The following is an 18,759-nucleotide window of genomic DNA, read 5'->3' on the forward strand; positions in this document are numbered from 1 at the left end:
GAAAGGTTGATGGTCATGAAAAGATATATTTGTGGTTTTAAGAACCAAAAACCGGCTCAGCATCGTTTTACATCTCCTCTCTGGAGCTCTATTAACAACAAGCCGCTCAGCCAAGAAGACAGAACATGAGCCTCTTCTGATTTATAAACCCAAAGACCACATGGAGGTCTAACTTCAGACAGAACAGCTAATTAAAGAAAAAAGACAGTTTTTCATTCGGCACGAATTTGTGCACTTTTTGTTTGTACTTCCTGCCAGCTCGACGCTCAAATGTTTAATTTCCCTGTTAGTGGACTGTGAGTGCGAGCAGTTCTGTATGTGTTTTATAATCAGGCTGCAGTGACGTCTGCATGCAGCAGGTTGGTTTTGGCTTCACACTGCAGAAGAGAATAAAACCTGCAAGTTCTCTGCAAAAACATTTGTAAAGGGTGAAATGCTAAAAAAAAAAGAAAAAAAAAAAGGTCACGGTTAGCAGCTCGCCTCTGGACGGAGGCGAAGCAACTGGATTCATGGGAAATGTGGTCTTGGTTTGCTCAAGGGGACAGAACAGAAATAACTAAGACACTTTTTGGGGAAGTTGCTCTTTTTCCTGTCTGAGAAAGCCAACTAACATTTAAATGACATTTGTGTCTGTAGCTAATTTGTATGAGGAGTTTAGAGTTTCATTATTCAGACAGCATTAACATTCCTGTAATATCAGCATCTGCCCAAACCCCCCCCCCAAAAAAAAAGCTATTTAAAATGTATTTTAGTCTCAAAGGTTCCTCTCAGTCCATGCTTTAGAAATTCAAAGCAGTTTCAAGTGAACCAGCACACGACAGGCTGAAAACCAAAAATAATATTTGACTGTTGAAGCAACATCTATCCTGCAAAGGGGAAACATACAGAAGCTCCAGTTTAGGACAGAAAGGTGAGGGACATTATTAAAGGACGAGGAATACACCGCAACGGGACAGCTGGAGTTCAGCAGGAGACTAAACTCTAATATAAGTTCATTTTAAAAACTTTTCGGAAGCTGAAAGTGGAAGAATTGTTGAGTGTTTCATCAGAAAAAACACAATTCCTTCAAAATAAATGTTCTTTTTCTTATTTTCTAAACGATTAGACGCTTTAATGAGAAAAATAAAACACCAGAAAGAGTACGCACCGTTCTGTTGGACATTAAACAGAGCGGACCAAAGACTGAATGTCATTCAGGAGGCGACTAGTCAGTTGGCATTGAAGTCTATGGGAAAGTGTCTCTCATTCTCCCTGATTTATTAGCTCAGTAAATGTTTCCCCGATGAGTTTAAGGTCTCATTCGTTAACACAAAACGATCTTCACAGAAAAAAAAAAAAAAAAGGAAAAGAATCGGGAGCATGCCTACAATGTGATCGACAGACAGTACAAAAAACAAAAACAAAAACAAGATAGCCAACGACGCAATTAGAAGCCGGAGGCTCCAAAACAGCAGCTCACAAATTAATACGCGTCAGTAACAAAGAGGAGATTCAGTCTTTCAGAAAACAGTCCAGCACAGAATACACTGAAACACAAAGAAAGGACACAAAGGACAGAATGGTAAAGTGAAAATCTCAGCAAACAGCAGCAGTAAATACGGCGTTACACACACTAACAGGACTAACAAGGCCGTCTGGGGTTTTCCTTCGTGTTTCTGTCTAATCCACAGTGAGAGCATCAGAATTCTTCTCCCTGTGAGCTGTAATTAGTGATTGTGACTCTTTCTTCTCTCTGTGTGTGTTTGAATAGTTATGGGAAGGAAGTGTGACTACACCAGCACAACAAACACACACACACAGGCCTGCTCTGAGATTCAACATGAAAAGCTCCATTTCTCAGCATGTGACCAACGTGATGGATGATGGGATTCTTCTTTTGTATATATATAAAAAAGAGGAGAATGGCGGCGCATGTTTGGCGTCTGCTGCTGCGTTATCTACTCTGCGAGGATCTGATGTCCTGATGGCCAGCTGCTCTCTGTCTCTGAGCAGGATGGATGGATGGGCGGATGTCAGGATGTGGAATGACATCATGTCATTACTGAAGTTATTAATTCTCATACGTGAGCAAGTTGCTGTTGCTTTTTGTCCAACATCATCCACTTCGGAGTCATTTCCCTGGCTGATGCACAGATTACATGAACACTGGCACCTCCTGGTGGATAAAACGCCACAAAACTATCCTCTTTATTTCATATCATCTATTTCCATGCTTCATTTTGCTGTTGAATAATCTCAAAATATTTCTTAAAGTCTCCACTTTGACTTGAATTTTATCCTGAAATTATTATTTCACCTGTTTTTATGTCAATCAAGCTGCTTTCGACTAATAATTTACATATTTTTTCTTCAGGTATTCAGTTTTGACTTTTTTTTCTTTTTGCATGAAGACATTAAAACTTATTAAAGGAAAATTTAAGATTGACAGACTTTACGACGCAGACTGATGTCTCTCTGAATGTCTGTTTGTGTTATCGCCGCTCTCTGCAGGATCATTTTTAGTTTTTAGGGTTTCTGTTTCTCTGTGTGTTTCAAACATTAACTCAGTCCACTTTGACTGACTTCATCAGAACACATCAATTTCTTCACCTTTAAACATGTTTGTTCGTCTTTTACCCAAAGAGACAAATGTCACATAACAATAAATCGTGATCAGTTTCAACTAAGTGTTGATCATTAATATCTAAAAAATGAAAAACACATTCGTTTTGCTTGCATAAATTAAAAGCTTATAATATTAATTAGTCTCAACAATGAAAAAAAAAACCTTTCTGTGATTCATAATTACAAATAAAAAGCACACAGACAAACTGAACATGTGAAATTGTGCAGAAATTGATGCCACCTTCAGTCTGAAGTGAAATGAGTCCTTCCATTTAGTTTCAGTTTAGCATGAGAGTGAACGGCTCTGTGCTGCATTCACGAACCCTTCAAACGTCCGCGACGTGTATTTAAAACAGCTTGTTGCACAAAAATACTCAAAAAAACGGAGAAATAAAATGTGGACCAAGTGGTTTATTTTCTAACTGCATCTTGTTAAAAAGAAAAATTCCCTCCACTTTTTTTACTTCCAGCTTTAAACTGGATTGTTTGGCACTGTCAGCTTCTCCGGTGGGGATTATTCCCACAGCCTCTGAACGCCTCACTGCATCGTGGTTGCACTGCTGCAGCATTTGTTCTGAATCTGATGTCAGACAGTCAGATGGAGAAACCATCACCTCTCTGGACTCTGTCGGGTTTCTCAGGTCAGTGCAGCCAGTTTGTTGCTCACTTTGTAATATTTCTGCCCCTTCTTTGATGTTGTTGTGTATTTTTCTGAGTCTTTTGTGTTGAAGTGAAAGTGGGCTGCGTGTGTCGTTTCTCAGTCGCGTTTTGAACAGGAACTTTTATATTAACATTTAAAAGTCAAACTCTATAAAACAGGACATTTTATCAAGATATGTCACGTGTTCTGTGTGTAATCTAAACAAAAGCAGATAAATAAATAAATAAAATTCTCGATAATATTAACATTTACATAACTGTAGATGTGAATTGTGCGTAAAGAACATCCCATGTTGCAGCTTTCCAGATCAAATTTGATTTCAGTAACTTTAACTACTTTATTTTTCTGCTATTTAAAAAAATCTGTTTTATATGTCATGTTTTCTGCTAAATAACTGATGTGTATAAATATAGTGGAGCAAAAAGTACAATGTTGTAACAATGCAGCTACTACAACTACTTCATTCGGATTTTAAGACCTCTAATATATAACATCTCTTTCTAAAAATGTCCCTTTGTGCAAAGCGAATAGCAAAACTTTGAGATGAGAGAGCGAAGAGGTTGTAAACCACATGCCCTTCAGAAGTGGGTCGAACTAAAAGTTCTCGTAAACAAAGACATTTTTGCAGCAGCTGCAAAGACAAAAACAATTAAATCTCAACACATCTTCGCCTTCTGACTGACAAGACTTTCAGTTCTGCAGTGACAGAATTTCATTTCCCATTAAGTCCGCCCCTTCCTGTTCACCTTCAGTTCGACTGGAAGACAGATTCATTGATGTGAGTGACCACGTCGGAGACACGCTGAGTGTCGGACGTCCTGTCACTAACAACAGAGGCCTCCCCCTCCTCCTCCCCCCTCCTCCCCCCTCCTGGCTACTTCAAAAAGCTTTGGTGAAACAGACACGTTACTTTGATGGGGTTTGCTGCAGAGCGTCAGATGGAAGGCTCCTTTGGCTTTGCTCTGGCTCATAAAAGGTTTCTGAAAGGTCACCGGCGCTTGACCTTCCCTCGTGCTCCGCGTGGGCTTCCGAGGGCATCGGAGCGTGGACGGGCGAATCGACCCTGACAAACACAACAAGAGCCGACCCGCAGAGCTCTGACGGCTCAGGTTCACCGAATACCTTCCATCAGACACATTAGCTGCTCGTTTAAAGCGCATGAACTGAAAAAATGGCAAGCAGAGATTTTTGCAGGGTCAAAATCAGCTGGCTTTAACAATGACCCCTGTGTCGGGCCTGTCCAAATCCACTTACGTGGACTGCATGGTTACTTTATGGGGAAGAAAGGGGGGTATAGACGGATTAACCCCCCCACAGCGCCCCACAGGCCCCGGCCTCATTCTTCGCATTGCATCAGAGTTTGGTGCAGCTGAGTCCAACGACCTCGGCCTCAAACATTAATCTGCACTAATGGCTCATAGCTAAAGCGAGGCGACCGCCTTCAGATGGGAAACAAGCAGCCGTAACCGTGGCAACAGTAAATAACTCCCTCACATCTTGAGGGGTGAAATCGGACAACATCCTTTTATTTATAGCTCGGCTCCAAAGTAGTTGCAGGCACAATGCTGCCAACTGAGTTTAGCAACAGTTCGGAAAGTCCCCCCCCCTCCCAAAAAAAAAAACCAATAACCTCAGCTTCATTGGGATTAAAAATTAATTTAATTCAAATTAGAATAATTATCCGTTCACTTTGGCTGCTTTCTTTAATCCGTGCAGAGGAAACCCCTTCAGCACCTTTGGGGAAGCATACACGCGGTTGCAGCTTTTGATTGTCGAGGCGTGACGCTTTGACAGGCCGATCAGCATCAAGGTTTCCAGTCAGGATTTTAATCTGAGGCGTTTTTAAACTTCAAATCACAAATTACGTCACACATGTTACTGTGTGAGAACAATAGACATGAACTTTATCTGAATTATTTAGGATTTATGATGCTGTTCACACTGTAAATACAGTCGTGAAATATAGTTACTATATTTATTACAACAAATGCAAACAACTTCTGACATTATTGTAAAAAGTGTCTAAAATACTGATTGGGACTTTAGTTGTTGTCATATTTTCACATTTAAAGTTTTGTTGTTTTTCTTTTTTCGTTTCTCTCGAGCAGGCCTATTTTATTTTCTGTGGTGCTTTTCAGTCTCTTCTTTGAAACAGTCCCACCTGTGAAGCTTCGAAACGAAAGATTAAACAGGAAGTGTGGTTACTGCATCGTAACTACAGGCACCGGAAGTTTTACTCCTCCTCCGTAAAGGCAGTTCAAACTGTGCAGGAGACTGCAGCTCTGCATCTTTCACATGTTTGAGCTATAAACTGAAGATGTTTGTCTGATTAGATTCATTCAGGAAAAAATATGATGGTAATCTGAGACAACGTGCTGCAAAATGAACATTTGGTTGCAAATGAAGAGCATAATTCAACACGAATGAGCTGATTCACAGCTGAATGTTTGCCTTCATTTAATTTGAACTTTGTTCAGTACGTAGGTCAGAAAAGCGGACCGAACCAGATCTGTCTAACATCTGAAACAGAAGACGATACCTGCTGGACATTTGGTGCCAATTTGTGCGCTGGGCATGTTTGAGATGTGTTAAAAGAAATCCAATGATTTCAGTAACATCTGCAGCTCCTTTGAGCAGAAAACAAAGAGCTGCTGCTGAAATTGAGGCAGTGAGAAATGTGAAAGTGAAGCAAAACTGAAAAATTTGTGGCCTGCAAAAGCAACACAAGTCTCTTATACACGCCGTAAACCAGAAATGGATCCTGACCGCACTAAATCAGCTTTGAATAATTTAAATCAGCAAACGTATCCTGAAAAAAGTGAGTTTTGGATTTGAATTTAAATCCATTCAAACAGTCTGAATCTTGTGACGCTGTGTGAGGTCACTTCTGTCAAAGGACCGCTCTGACTCAGGGTCAGTGGGAGTTACAGTAACGGACATGACTCGGTGCCCAACATCCCACGATGACGGCCGTGACGGCATGTATTGAGGACTCGCTCTGCGTTTAGTATTTCAGCTCTATTAATAGTCACCCATGAGCCTCCACTGTCACAAAAACACACAAACACAAATACACACAGGCCTCAAATATCACATCGACCGCCACCAGGCTGCAGAGCAGGCAGTACCGCACAAAAGAAGATTTTATTCGCTTATTTCATTTCAACAAGCTGCTTTTCAAGGCTCTGCCAAGGTGGACAGCTGGTGTTTACACGTCCTGAAGGTACGAGTGGAAGCCTGCTTTGTTATCTCGCTTTGGATGTGAGCAAGAGCGAGACTCCTCAGAAATCTTCCCCACACAGTCAACAGTCCAGATTTTATTTTCTCTTTTTACATGTTCTCCGTGCAGGGAGATGTTTTCTGGCTGCTTTTGTTTGAAACCAGTCTTTGACAACCAGCTGGGGAAGACTTAAAGTTTTGAGTGTGGAGAGCCAGCTCTTGTGGTTACCTCTCTTTCTCACTCTTCCTTTCACAGTTTGTGTAAAAGCGTCAAAGGCGGAAAACAGTGAGCCTCCTCCTCCTCGTCCTCGTCCTCCCTCCCCCCCCCCAGCCCCATCTTTCCTCTGGAGGAAAAGAGGCAGTTGCCAAAACGCTGCAGCAGAGGGAAGGTGGCTGACGCCGACCACGAGAGAAAAATCTGGCTAAATCTCAATCGGTTGGAGCTGCTGCGGTGCCAACGTGAGGTTTCCTGGAGATTTTTGATATTTTTTGGGGGGGAGGGATATTATTTAAGTGGAAACCAGAGAGTCCGCAGCCATGTCGCCTTTCCTGAGGATCGGATTCTCCAAGTTCGAGATCGATCCGGGTCTGGCCTACCACGAAGAGGTGCTGAACGCGTACTGTGCTGTTTACATGAAGGAGGCCATCGACACAGGTCAGTGACTGTCTATAAGGAGACAAACAGCTTTTATTTATGTGCAGATTTCACATCATCTCAAGGGCCAGGAAATGTCCTTTAAATGGCTAGAAATCAGAAGACTATCAGATTTTATAGTTATCTAAACGCCGCTGATTTGATTCATTCAGCAACGGCTTCATCGTTACCAGCGTCTAGAGCTGATAACTGATGAGCGGCACATAAACGTGACTCCGGCTGCTGATAGGACGACAGTCAGCTGAGCTGAATCATCAAATGGATAGTTTTGATACAAATATTTGCGTGAATATAAATATGGTTGTAAAACTAAAGCAGACACAGTTTGGTGATTAATCAATTTGTTTTGCAAATGAACTGACTTTAATAATGGAAGAGCATCGATTAGTAAACTGAATATGTTTGTGTTTCGGCATTTTCTACTCTATTATTAAAACTATTGATCGCATCTTTTCATTTAATACATTCATTTACTCTTTAGTATTTAAACTATATTTCAAGTTCCTCTCCTCCTGCCCAGGAAATGATGTGTTTAGGGTCAGTAAGGCGACAGCAGTGTGTGTCAGGAGTAAATATAGAGCTGGTGAAGTTGCATGTTTATTTTTAGCCTGTTTGACCTCAGCTGACAGCGGGTGAAATGTCAAAACCGATCAGCTATAAATATTCTGAGGTTTAAAGATTTCATGTATTTTCGGCTCCTGTGTTATTGGAGCAGCTCGGCTCCAAACACATCTGGACTGATGGGATTCAACCGTCACTGTAAATGCTCCTCCTCCTTATCCTACATAATTTTTTTGGGGTTGTCGCGGTTGTTGGTTCGCGTCCAGCGTCACAACCTCCCAGCACAATAGTAGACCGGCAGCAGATATCTCTGCTCCGCATCTGACTGCTGGAGGATAGAACTTTAAAAAAAAAACAAAAAAACGGTGTGTCACTGAGAGGACAGAGGCCTCATGTGTTTCTTTTTCCTCTTCAGTAAAAACCACAAAACTAGTCCTGAGAGGCAGCAGACGAGTTTCATTTACACTTCTCTGACTGACTGGAGGGACAATTTTGCTTAGTTTTGCTCGACTTTGCCTCAGATCCAAAAATCTGTGACGTGGTGACGATGATGAAAAAACCCTCAAGATGGATTTAAATAAAATAAAAGTTTACTCATGTTTGGGAGACTACAGTGGCCGGTGGTTTCATATTTGGAGGTGAGAAGTAACCCGGTAGATCTAATCCATCCTCTGTTTCATGATCTGTTTTCCTCTAAAGATGAACATCAGGCTCTATCAAAGAAGACTTCAAACTGGAGACTGAGACTAAGAACTGATTCAACAAACGTTTACTGAGCTAATAAATCAAAGAAGAAGTAGGCACCTTTTCCCATAGACTTCAATTCGACCTTCCAAGCTCTTCTGGTTTGGCTTTACTTTACAGACCCAGAGTGCAGTTCCAGGTCTGAGACGGAAAGGTGTTAATTTGCAGGTGGATAATTTTCAGCAGAGGATTAATACACTGCAGCGACAACACGTGTGCGTCTGTGTAGGATGGAGTCAAAACAAACTAGTGTGTGTCCGTTGTGTTGAGACTCACGGAAATTTCTTATATTCAAGTTTTGCTCTCCAGATATCATAACATCTACAGTAACGTAACACCAGAATGACCCTGCAGTTGCTCATGTAACTGATTTTGAGCACCATTTCCTCTTTTTTTTCTCGTTGTGCTATTATGACCTTTTTCATTCTCAGAGTTAATAAAAAATCCTCGTCCACAGCTCGTCTCTGTGATCACGGGCACCTTCCTCCTCTATGATCTTATTCAAACATGCCCAACGAGCTGATGTGCTGCTAACAAATACATCTAAATCAAAATAACTAAACTTTGATCACACTTGTTCCCTGATTTTGCACTTTTTGTTAAATGTAAGATGTTTAATTTAACCACATTTGTCTCATTTTCATACAATTATCACAACAAACTCAGCTAATTATAAATGTCCCTCTTAGATTCTTATTTTTCAAATAAAATCTCAAACTCACTAACACTCACTAACTTCAGTGTGACTTCTGTTTTTAAATGCCTGCGTATAAAACATTTCTATATAATAATAATAATAATAATAATAATAATAATAATAATAACAACACAGAATTACATGAACTTTTAATTTGGAGCTCTCAGGCGAGGTTTAAAATAGAAACTCATGAGCGCACACTTGAGTCTAAACGTCTAAATGCCACCCTTGGTGCTTTTTTCAAAGAATAACACAGGAACTGTGTGACACCCAGAACACGTCACCTCTCGCTCTGCAGAAAGGAAGCGCTCATTCACACTCAGTTTGTGGAGAAACGGACATATTTTCCTCTCTGGGTGCCGTAAGCAGCACAGATGGTAGCTGGATGGCCGAGCGATGAACCGTTGATGGAGGCGGCGGTGGTGAATCACTTTTGGGAGGAAAAAAGCTTAGTGGGCTTTATTGTTGAGGCATGTGGCTGTTATGTAAGTGGATATATGGGATGTTATCCGGGAAGAAAAAATATGAAATCAGCAGATGTCAATAACGAAGGCCAGGATGTTTTTTTTTTTTTCCCCCCCACCAAACGCCCCCTCAGGCCATGTGGTCAAATATTCACATCACGCAAACTAAATGTGCGACATATTTTAACTAATAGCAAGTCAAGGATTTAACTCCAAACGGCGGTTTGGAGCTCTAAAAGAACATCTGTCACTCTGTACATCCATCAGAGTTTATCCCGTTTGTCCGGATTAATTCCTGCTGTCAGTTCGTCTGAATGTTATTTCACAAAACCTGAGAAGTTTAAGGCCACTGGGCGTTTGTACTTCTGTTCACTGTCCACGAATGTTGTCTTCAATCTAATCAACATCAGGGGGCCAATTTAAAAGAAGTCAGTGGGAAAATACTTAATCATTCAGCTGATAGTTCAAGTCTTCTTCAGTAGAACATGATATCATGACCATAAAACAGGGACGGCTCACCTTCTCTAAATGTGTTTTCCACTGTTTTCAAAAAATCCAATATGGTAATAAAAAGTTGATGGTGACAAATTTCCACAGTTGGGAAGACCTCACTTATTTTTGTATCTTATTAATGACTTTACTCAGGATATTTCGAATTGCTCTTCATCAAAAATGATGAATCTGAATTGTTCTGCTGTAGGATAACCCCGATATGAAAATGTTATGTTGAAGATGTTGACGGAAACCTCCTTAGAGCAGCTTTAGTGTTGTCAGTTGGTGAGACAAATCAAAATGAAGAATAGTTTTTTCTCGTTTCCTCTACAGAGAAGGGCCAAGTGTACAAGCAGAAGAAGCCGACCATGTACCCGCCGTGGAACACCACGTTCGACGCCCACATCCACCACGGCCGCATCATGCACGTGATGGTGAAGGACCGGACGGCGGAGCTGAAGTCCGAGGCCACGGTGGCTTTGGACTCGCTGGCGACGCGCTGCAAGAAGGAGAACGGCAAGCTGGAGATCTGGGTTGGTGCAGCATCCACAGACCGGCCGGTTCGGGGTACTTTAGCTCCGCCCAGATGGGCGTTTGGGTCAAAAGGCCGATGAATTATAAGTCCTGGTTGTCTCATCTGGCCCACGTTTGGCACAAACCTAACCAACTTAGCAGAGTTTCCTCCTAAACAGCCGACGTCGACCCTAAACTGACAAACAAAATAGAAATAAAAACAGATGAACCGAAGTGGAGCTGGAGTTCCTGCCTGGTCAGGGACAGTCTGTCTGTCTCAGAGCAGCCGCACAGCTCAACATGCATCATCATTCTGAATCTACCACACTTCCCCCTTTTTCCTCTCAGCCTTTTTTCTCATTAATTTCCGTTTCTCAGTCGTTCGGGCTGTTTCAGTTTTCCTTTCTCTCTGTGTTTCAGTTGGAGCTGAAGCCTCAGGGTCGGCTGCTGATGGAAGCCAGATATTTCCTGGAGAAAAGTGGTGAGTGGTCTGTTTAATGCTCTCGTAGCTTCAGTGCTTTTTTTCCAGGAGTCACTTGTGTGTGACCACATATTTATTTTCAAACAAATGGTCGAAGATAAATAATTTCCACATTCCTTCAACAAATATAAAAAGTAAATTTGACCAATTAATAACTAAAATATGTAGAATCAGTATATTATAAAGCCAACAACAAAAAGAGCAGAAGATCATTTACAGAGCACTTTTTCATTTTATTCATTTAAAAGCCTGGATGGAAATACTGCATAACAGAGCTTTTCTTTTTTAAATGGAAAATCAAACTTTGTGCCGTAGCTCCTTTTCTCTCTCTGACATTAACTCGACGCTGCGGCCGGCCACAAGTGTCACCAGGACTAAAAGGAACAGGCCGCCTCATCTTCCTATATTTAGAGCCATCAAATAGGAAATTAGAGCTCAGAATAACAGGTGGCACTGTGACAGAACTTCCTCCTCGACTGCGTGTGAAGGCACATCCTGCTGCGAAGTGTGTTACTGAGCTCTGACTGACTGATCATGCAGACTCACCTGTCTCTGACTGACAGGAGAAAATGGAGATTGTTGGGATTTGTGTGTTTCCTGGAGCTATTTCTTGGCGGTCAACGATTGCAGCTGTAGGAAACATCTTGGACTCACTTTTATATTCAGAACATTAACGACAATATGAAGTAAAATACTGGCAGTAAAACTTCAGTTTTATCATTTTATGATTGACGTGCTTCATTACAACTAGCATGGTTTTCCAGGTGGACTGAAGTTGTAGATCAGATTGACTCTTTTTCATCAAAACTCAAACTCCTATTGATGCCTCTCAGTCTGTGGCGAGTAAAACTGTTAAAATACTAAGTTTATTGGAGAGTTTCTCTGAGAACAGAGCCTGAGGGCTCAAGTTGTTTTTTTTTTATTGATCACAATGATTGAAATTTGCGGTGCGTTCAGTGACATTTGGTCAGAGTTTGAGTGATAAGCATCACTGCGAATACATAACTTCGAATGAATTTTTCGCCCCGGTTCGATTCCTACGACAGCTGAAATCTTTTCTGTTTTGTTTTTCATAAAAATGCAAGAAAAGGAATAACCTTTAAATGTCAGGTTTTCCTTACAGTTGTGAGTGGCTCCCCCTATTTTTGGATGCCTTGGTGCCTTTTGTCTCTCAGCCAGATGTTACAGTGGCATTAAAAACAACCAACGTTAAAAATGCTGAGCTCAGCTACGTGGTTGATCAATTCAAAGTTTCACAATGAAAAATTCTGAATTAGGACGGAAGAATTTGCAAATACGTTCTAAATATAAGGTTTATTTTCTGCTTCGCTGACCTTTTGACATTTACAAAGGAGGAATTTAAGACGACAGCTGCTGCAGCGATGGGAGGAGAAATCCCAGACAGTCGGAGCTGTAAGACGAAAACTGAATCCAGTACAGATGTGAAGTTGTTCCAGCGTTTGCAGCTCTACATTAAGTCTGTTTTCATTTTAAGAGGACGATGTCCTGCAGGAACATCAAGGAGAAGAAGTAAAATATTCACATATGAAGAACATTTCAAGAACAGGCGCTCTAGTTAAATTTTGACCACGTTGAAGTGTTAAATTTAGCTGATGTCATCTTGTTAGTATGAAAGTCTTTGCAGATAGTCTCAGAGGAGCAGAAAAGGTGAGAAAGCTGAGCTCAGTGACGTCCCTGGTCCTACTTTTTTAATGTTAAAAAAAAAATAAAAATAAAATAATGGTCCTACGATGTGTTTCAGATGCTGCCGGTCAGACTGAGGGAGACCGCGAGTCAGAACGCGAACAAGACGGACTGTTCGCACTCCACCATCGCCGCGGCGCCATCAAACAGGCCAAAGTTCACGTGGTCAAATGCCACGAGTTCAGCGCCACATTCTTCCCTCAGCCGACATTCTGCTCTGTCTGCAAAGAGTTTGTCTGGTAGGCGAGCGGCCCTCAGACGTCACAAACTGCCAAATCAATCCTCTTTTTCACTTCATCTGATTTTCTCCCCCGCAGGGGTCTCAACAAGCAGGGGTACCAGTGCCGACGTGAGTGCCGCCTTATTTTCCACCGCTCTTTTGGAGGTCTTGGCGATGCTGCCTTCCCTCTGACCCTTCTCATCTTCGTGTCTTTTAGAGTGCAACGCAGCGATCCACAAAAAATGCATCGACAAGGTCATCGCCAAATGCACGGGTTCGGCCGTGAACAGCAAAGAAACGATGGTAAGTCAGCAGTTCAACCAGAGTAAACCACTGAGCGCCGACGCAATCGTTCCGAGCAGTCACTCTTAAACCTGGCAGTTGCTGACGCAGAGTGTGTGTAAAAGGTCTGTAAAATTGTGGTTTTAAATGCTTACTAATCAAACCATCAGCCTGCACAGCAGTAACGTTTACAACAGATGCTCCTTCATTTTGTCTCACTTGCCACTTTCATCTTCTCGGCCTTGTTTCACTTCCACCTCAGCTGCATGTCTGCCGAGTTAAAGCATCAAGGCTGTGTGTTGGCAGACACGGCAGACCTGCCACCCACTGCCCAGATAAAGAAAGTGCTTCTGCTGATGAGTGTCCCAGTCTTAGGTTCATTTCTTTCTTTCGTTTTTTTTTTTTTAAGCCGAGGAAAGTTGTGTTAAATGACCTGGAATTATTTCAGCAGTAGCTCTAAACTATCAGTCTTAACTGCTTCAACTACGGAAACATCAGACCTTCCTTTGCAAAAGAAAAGGAGGAAATATCACAATTACAACGCCTCAATGTCTCTTTAAACTTTTTGAAATTTACAGCCCAAATTTAATATCATCAGGAAAAAAAAAAGAAAAAAAAAAGTATTTATTATAACTAAATGAAGTCGACTTAAAAGGAAATGTGATTTTTTTTTCAGCACCACGATCGCCCTGCTCATCTTTCCTCAAAGTGTTTATGAAAGGAGATGATTTAGACTTTTGTTGTGTGCTCGCTGTGTTTTGCAGATCCACAAGGAGCGCTTCAAGATCGACATGCCCCACCGGTTTAAAGTGCACAACTACAAAAGCCCCACCTTCTGTGAACACTGCGGGACACTGCTGTGGGGGCTTGCCAAGCAGGGGCTCAAATGTGAGGGTGAGAGGCGGGAATTTTATGATTTCTGTGTTGTGACTTGTTCATCTTAGCGTTAAAGGTCACACCTATTTTTGTGTCAGTTTGCCGTCACGGCCTAATAAAGGAAAAGCTCATAATTACTGCTTTTGGATTTTGTTGTTGTTGTTGCCAATGTTACGGCAGAGCAGAGATTTAAAATAATCTGACTGATCTGGCTGCAGGTTTCGGTGGATTATTTCCTGAACTGGATGACAGTGTGTCATTAATTTGATCCAGTTCTTCACATCATAGTGCAAAGTAGTTTATTAAATATCAGTATTTTTCTTATAGCTCTAAATGGCTGGTAAACTCTGAGTAGCAAAATGAGTAAACTCATAAAACAAGCAAAGGAAAGTTTGATTTAGCTGTGAAATTTAAAATCAGGACGTCCATGTGTTTATTTTACTGGGCCGCTAACGTCCACAACAGCTGCCACATTTCCGGTCTGAAATAGTCACCAAATTCTTTGCGTGCGTTGGATGATTGGTCAGAAATGGAGCACAGCTGCCGCAGCAGGTGGGAAATTAATCACCAGTACGAGCCAACACAGTTAGTTGTGCCGGCGCAGGCAGACACACAATGGGAAGAATACACGGGAGAAAAATATGAGGAACATGAATTCCTTTAGCCTGATAATTACTCAAAATTCTCTTCACATTATAAAATGTGAAGATGCGCAGCGGTAAAAGCAGGAAAACATGAGAAAAATACAGTTGATGAAATATGATTACTGTTGTCGTCGTTAACTCTGGTTTCTGTGCAGAGTGTGGGATGAACGTTCATCACAAATGCCAGAAGAAAGTTGCCAACCTGTGTGGGGTCAACCAGAAACTGATGGCCGAAGCTTTGGCCATCATCGGCAGCAAACAGCAGGTCAGACGCAGACATCCTCTGCACATTATCCTAAAATAACTTTATATAACTTACTGTGGCCTTTCTTAAACTGAGCTTTTTCAATTGATTTGAATTGTAAATTTGACCCGAATAGAACCACGAACTATTCAAACCGGCTGTAATCTGTTAAATTTTTCGTTTTGGTGATTTTGCTGCCCAGTTAAGACTGAAAAAGCTCCCCTGTATGTGAACATAGAGCCGAATGTGTGATGCTGGTTGTACCTTTAATCTTCAGGCCAAAAGCACCAGAGAATCTGAAATCATCAGTCGAGAGGGTCCGGTAGGTGTCGGCCAGCCGGGGGTGGTCCGGGCTCCGTCGGGGTTAATTATGGGTTTAGCTGCCACGGCTACACCTGCAAACAAAGGTACCCACGCTCTAAAAATCATGCTTTCCGTCACACCTGGGACTCGGCTTGTGTTTTGCTGACGTACCTGCTGTTGCAGAGATGCAGGGAGTTTCGTGGGAGGGACCGGCCGACGTCGGCGGGTCTGTCACCGAGGCGCTGACGGAAGAGGAGCCCCTGTATGCCGTCCCGAGGAAGGAGAACCAGCCCAAGTTCACCATCGACGACTTCGTCCTGCACAAGATGCTCGGGAAGGGCAGCTTCGGCAAGGTACTGGATCTGACCTGAGTCACAGAAAAAAAAAAAGACACAAGTGACGTCAGAACTGAGCAACACGGGGGAAAAAGTGGCTGCAGCCAAAACAACATTCACACTTTCAGGGAAAAACGTTTGTTTGGTGCAAGACTTGTGGTCACATTTTCACGTAGCCTGTTTCCACTGAAAACCACAGACCTGCTGGTTTCACACGAGTGAAAAGGGGGACATGAAGCTGGTGGGCAACAGGAAGAGAGTAAGAAACACGAGGGAGGCTCAGCGGAGGAAAATGTCACACCTCAGAGGAAAATATTCAAATTCATAGAAAACAGATCTGCCCCCAAAGTCTTATGGTCTGTCTTTCCGCTAAATTCGGCGAAAATCGGTTCATGTGACAAATGTTCTTGCCATGTTTACAGGTGTTTCTGTCCGAGCTGAAAAAGAGCGGGAAGTTTTTTGCAGTCAAGGCTCTAAAGAAGGACGTGGTCCTGATGGACGATGACGTGGAGTGCACCATGGTGGAGAGGCGGGTCCTGTCTTTAGCCTGGGAGAACCCCTTCCTCACGCACCTTTACTGCACCTTCCAGACCAAGGTAACGACCGCAAACATCTGGACACGCACATTCGCACCGCAGACCTGACAGCTCGGTGATTTTGTCCGTCCAGGAGAACCTTTTCTTCGTGATGGAGTATCTGAACGGAGGGGATCTGATGTTCCACATCCAGAACTGCCACAAGTTTGACCTGCACAGAGCCACGTATGTTTGGGGAGACGGTTCCTTCTGGTTGATGTCACTGTAAACGTTTGACTTTTTGTGTTACATTTGAAGATGAGGAATTACATTGACACCAAGACTTTCCAAACTTTCTGTCACTTTGCTGGCTTCCTCCGATTGACTCGATCGGTTGAACAACACATAGATGTTTTTGTCCCTCCACAGCTTCTACGCAGCTGAGATCATCTGTGGGCTCCAGTTCCTGCACGGTAAAGGAATCATTTACAGGTAAATGTGGTGACGTCTCAGACATCCAGGACACCAAACTGAGGACCGTTTCCTGACGTCCTGCTTGACTTCCTGTTCCTCTGCAGAGACCTGAAGCTGGACAACGTGCTGCTGGACTCCGAGGGCCACATAAAGATCGCAGACTTCGGAATGTGTAAGGAGAACATGATGGGACAGGAAATGCGGACCTCCACCTTCTGCGGGACGCCCGACTACATCGCCCCTGAGGTGAGCACAGATCGCACAGAGTAGAGCTGAGCTTCCTGTGAACACACCAATAAGGCGTTTCACGTTTTACAGGTTGAGTCAGAGAAGGAATATCATTCCCTGATTAGCTGTCTTTGGTGTTACTCGTGTTAATTAAAGACAACTGCCTGTGCCAACGGTGTGTGATTGTGCGTTTGTGCATCAGATCCTGCTGGGTCAGAAGTACAACAGCTCGGTGGACTGGTGGTCGTTCGGGGTGCTGCTGTACGAGATGCTGATCGGGCAGTCTCCGTTTCACGGCCGAGACGAAGAGGAGCTCTTCCAGTCCATCCGGACGGACAACCCCATTTACCCCCGCTGGCTCACCAAAGACTCCAGGGACATTTTGGTGAAGGTCGGGACACCGTGTGCGGCCCGTTAAAGCTGTCTCTGAATGTTCAGGGATCTGGTCTGGTCTGTAAAGGACTCTGTCTTGTTTCTGTGCTGCAGCTTTTTGTTAGAGAGCCCGAAGAAAGACTGGGAATGAAAGGAGACATCAGGCAGCACGGTTTCTTCAGCAGCACCGACTGGATCGCTCTGGAGCAGCGGCAAGTAGCACCGCCCTTCAGGCCGACCCTGGTGAGTACAGCAAGGAGTCTAAACCGACCAACTGACTGCAGGAGTGGAAGACCAACCAAAAAAAATAAATAAAAATTCCTGTGCAGGATCCAGTTCTTCCCTTTTCCTCCTCCAGCAGTCTGGTTCAAATCTTTTCATTTTTCAGTTTGTGTCGTTTAAAGCAAATGTTAAAAGTCTGCTCATGAATCTTGAAAGGGGGCCAGTGATGAAACTCTCAAATGGGATTCTTCTTCCTGTCTTATTGAAAATCTGTTTTCACAGTCGTCCCCAAGTGACTGCAGCAACTTCGACAAGGAGTTCATCAACGAGAAGCCTCGGCTGTCCTGCGCCGACCGGACGCTCATCAACAGTGTGGACCAGACGATGTTCAGGAACTTCTCCTTCGTGAACCCGGGAATGGCTCACATCACGGCGCGCTGACTGCCCGACCAACAACCTACTACCTGACGACCAGCACTTCACTGTTCAACAAACTTCAGAGACTTTTAGACGCTGAATGTCACGAAGCCCAACTGCATACATACATGTTAATAAAACCACTAAGGGGGTGTTGGGGTGCGAAGCACATACAAACACAACTGTGTTATCATTTAACTTAAAAATAACAATATCCACATGCGCACACACACACAAAAAAAACCAAACAAAACAAACATAAAAAGGTCTTTGCTGAGAAGATAAACCAAGACTCTTTCCATTTACCTCATATTCCCCCTTAAATTAGCCACATCCCTGAACTGTCTTCAGTGTTTAGCAAAAGAAAACGTGCTTGTGATGAACTTAATACTTGACGTAGTTGATGTCTTTGAGTGAACCACACAGATATTTGGTGGCAGCACTTAAATCAGTTGTCCTGTTTTACTTTTTGTCCTATTCTGTAGGAAACTGAGTCTTTTATACCTCCATTTCGGGTGCAGATGTTTGTTGTGTAAATAAATGTTGTGTAATCTTGTTGACACACTGTACTGTTGTTGATCTGGTGAATCACAGGGTTTTTTTTTTTTACGTATATTTTATGTGTTTTTATTGATGCTGTTATGTGGATAGCTCCCTGCTGTAGTAATAAAAATATGTGGTTGGTTTTTATTTTAGACCACCGTCTGTTTTGTTTGGTTTGTGTAGGATTAGTCATCTGATACACCGTGCAGAGGCAGAGGTGCTGATACTGAGAAGAACTCAGTTTTTCCATTTGACATTTCTCTCAAATATATATTTTCCTTTTGCAAAA

The 18,759-nt window shown here is 42.7% G+C and overlaps 1 protein-coding gene across 1 annotated transcript; it reads left to right on the plus strand.

Annotated features, from left to right (window-relative positions):
• The first annotated feature begins 3,135 nt into the window (after positions 1-3,135).
• On the plus strand, positions 3,136-18,207 carry prkcq (protein kinase C, theta). Its single transcript, XM_029495020.1, has 18 exons — positions 3,136-3,245; positions 6,741-7,139; positions 10,431-10,630; positions 11,031-11,091; positions 12,854-13,034; positions 13,113-13,144; positions 13,233-13,318; positions 14,062-14,191; positions 14,973-15,082; positions 15,339-15,468; positions 15,548-15,717; positions 16,122-16,295; positions 16,369-16,460; positions 16,644-16,706; positions 16,793-16,934; positions 17,119-17,307; positions 17,403-17,531; positions 17,793-18,207. Exons 2-18 carry the CDS (start codon positions 7,022-7,024, stop codon positions 17,949-17,951), a joined length of 2,166 nt encoding a protein of 721 aa, XP_029350880.1. The 5' UTR covers positions 3,136-3,245; positions 6,741-7,021; the 3' UTR covers positions 17,952-18,207.
• The last annotated feature ends 552 nt before the right edge of the window (positions 18,208-18,759 follow it).

The sequence above is a fragment of the Echeneis naucrates genome, chromosome 23 (assembly GCF_900963305.1).
Source record: "Echeneis naucrates chromosome 23, fEcheNa1.1, whole genome shotgun sequence".
NCBI classification, from domain to species: Eukaryota; Metazoa; Chordata; class Actinopteri; order Carangiformes; family Echeneidae; genus Echeneis; species Echeneis naucrates.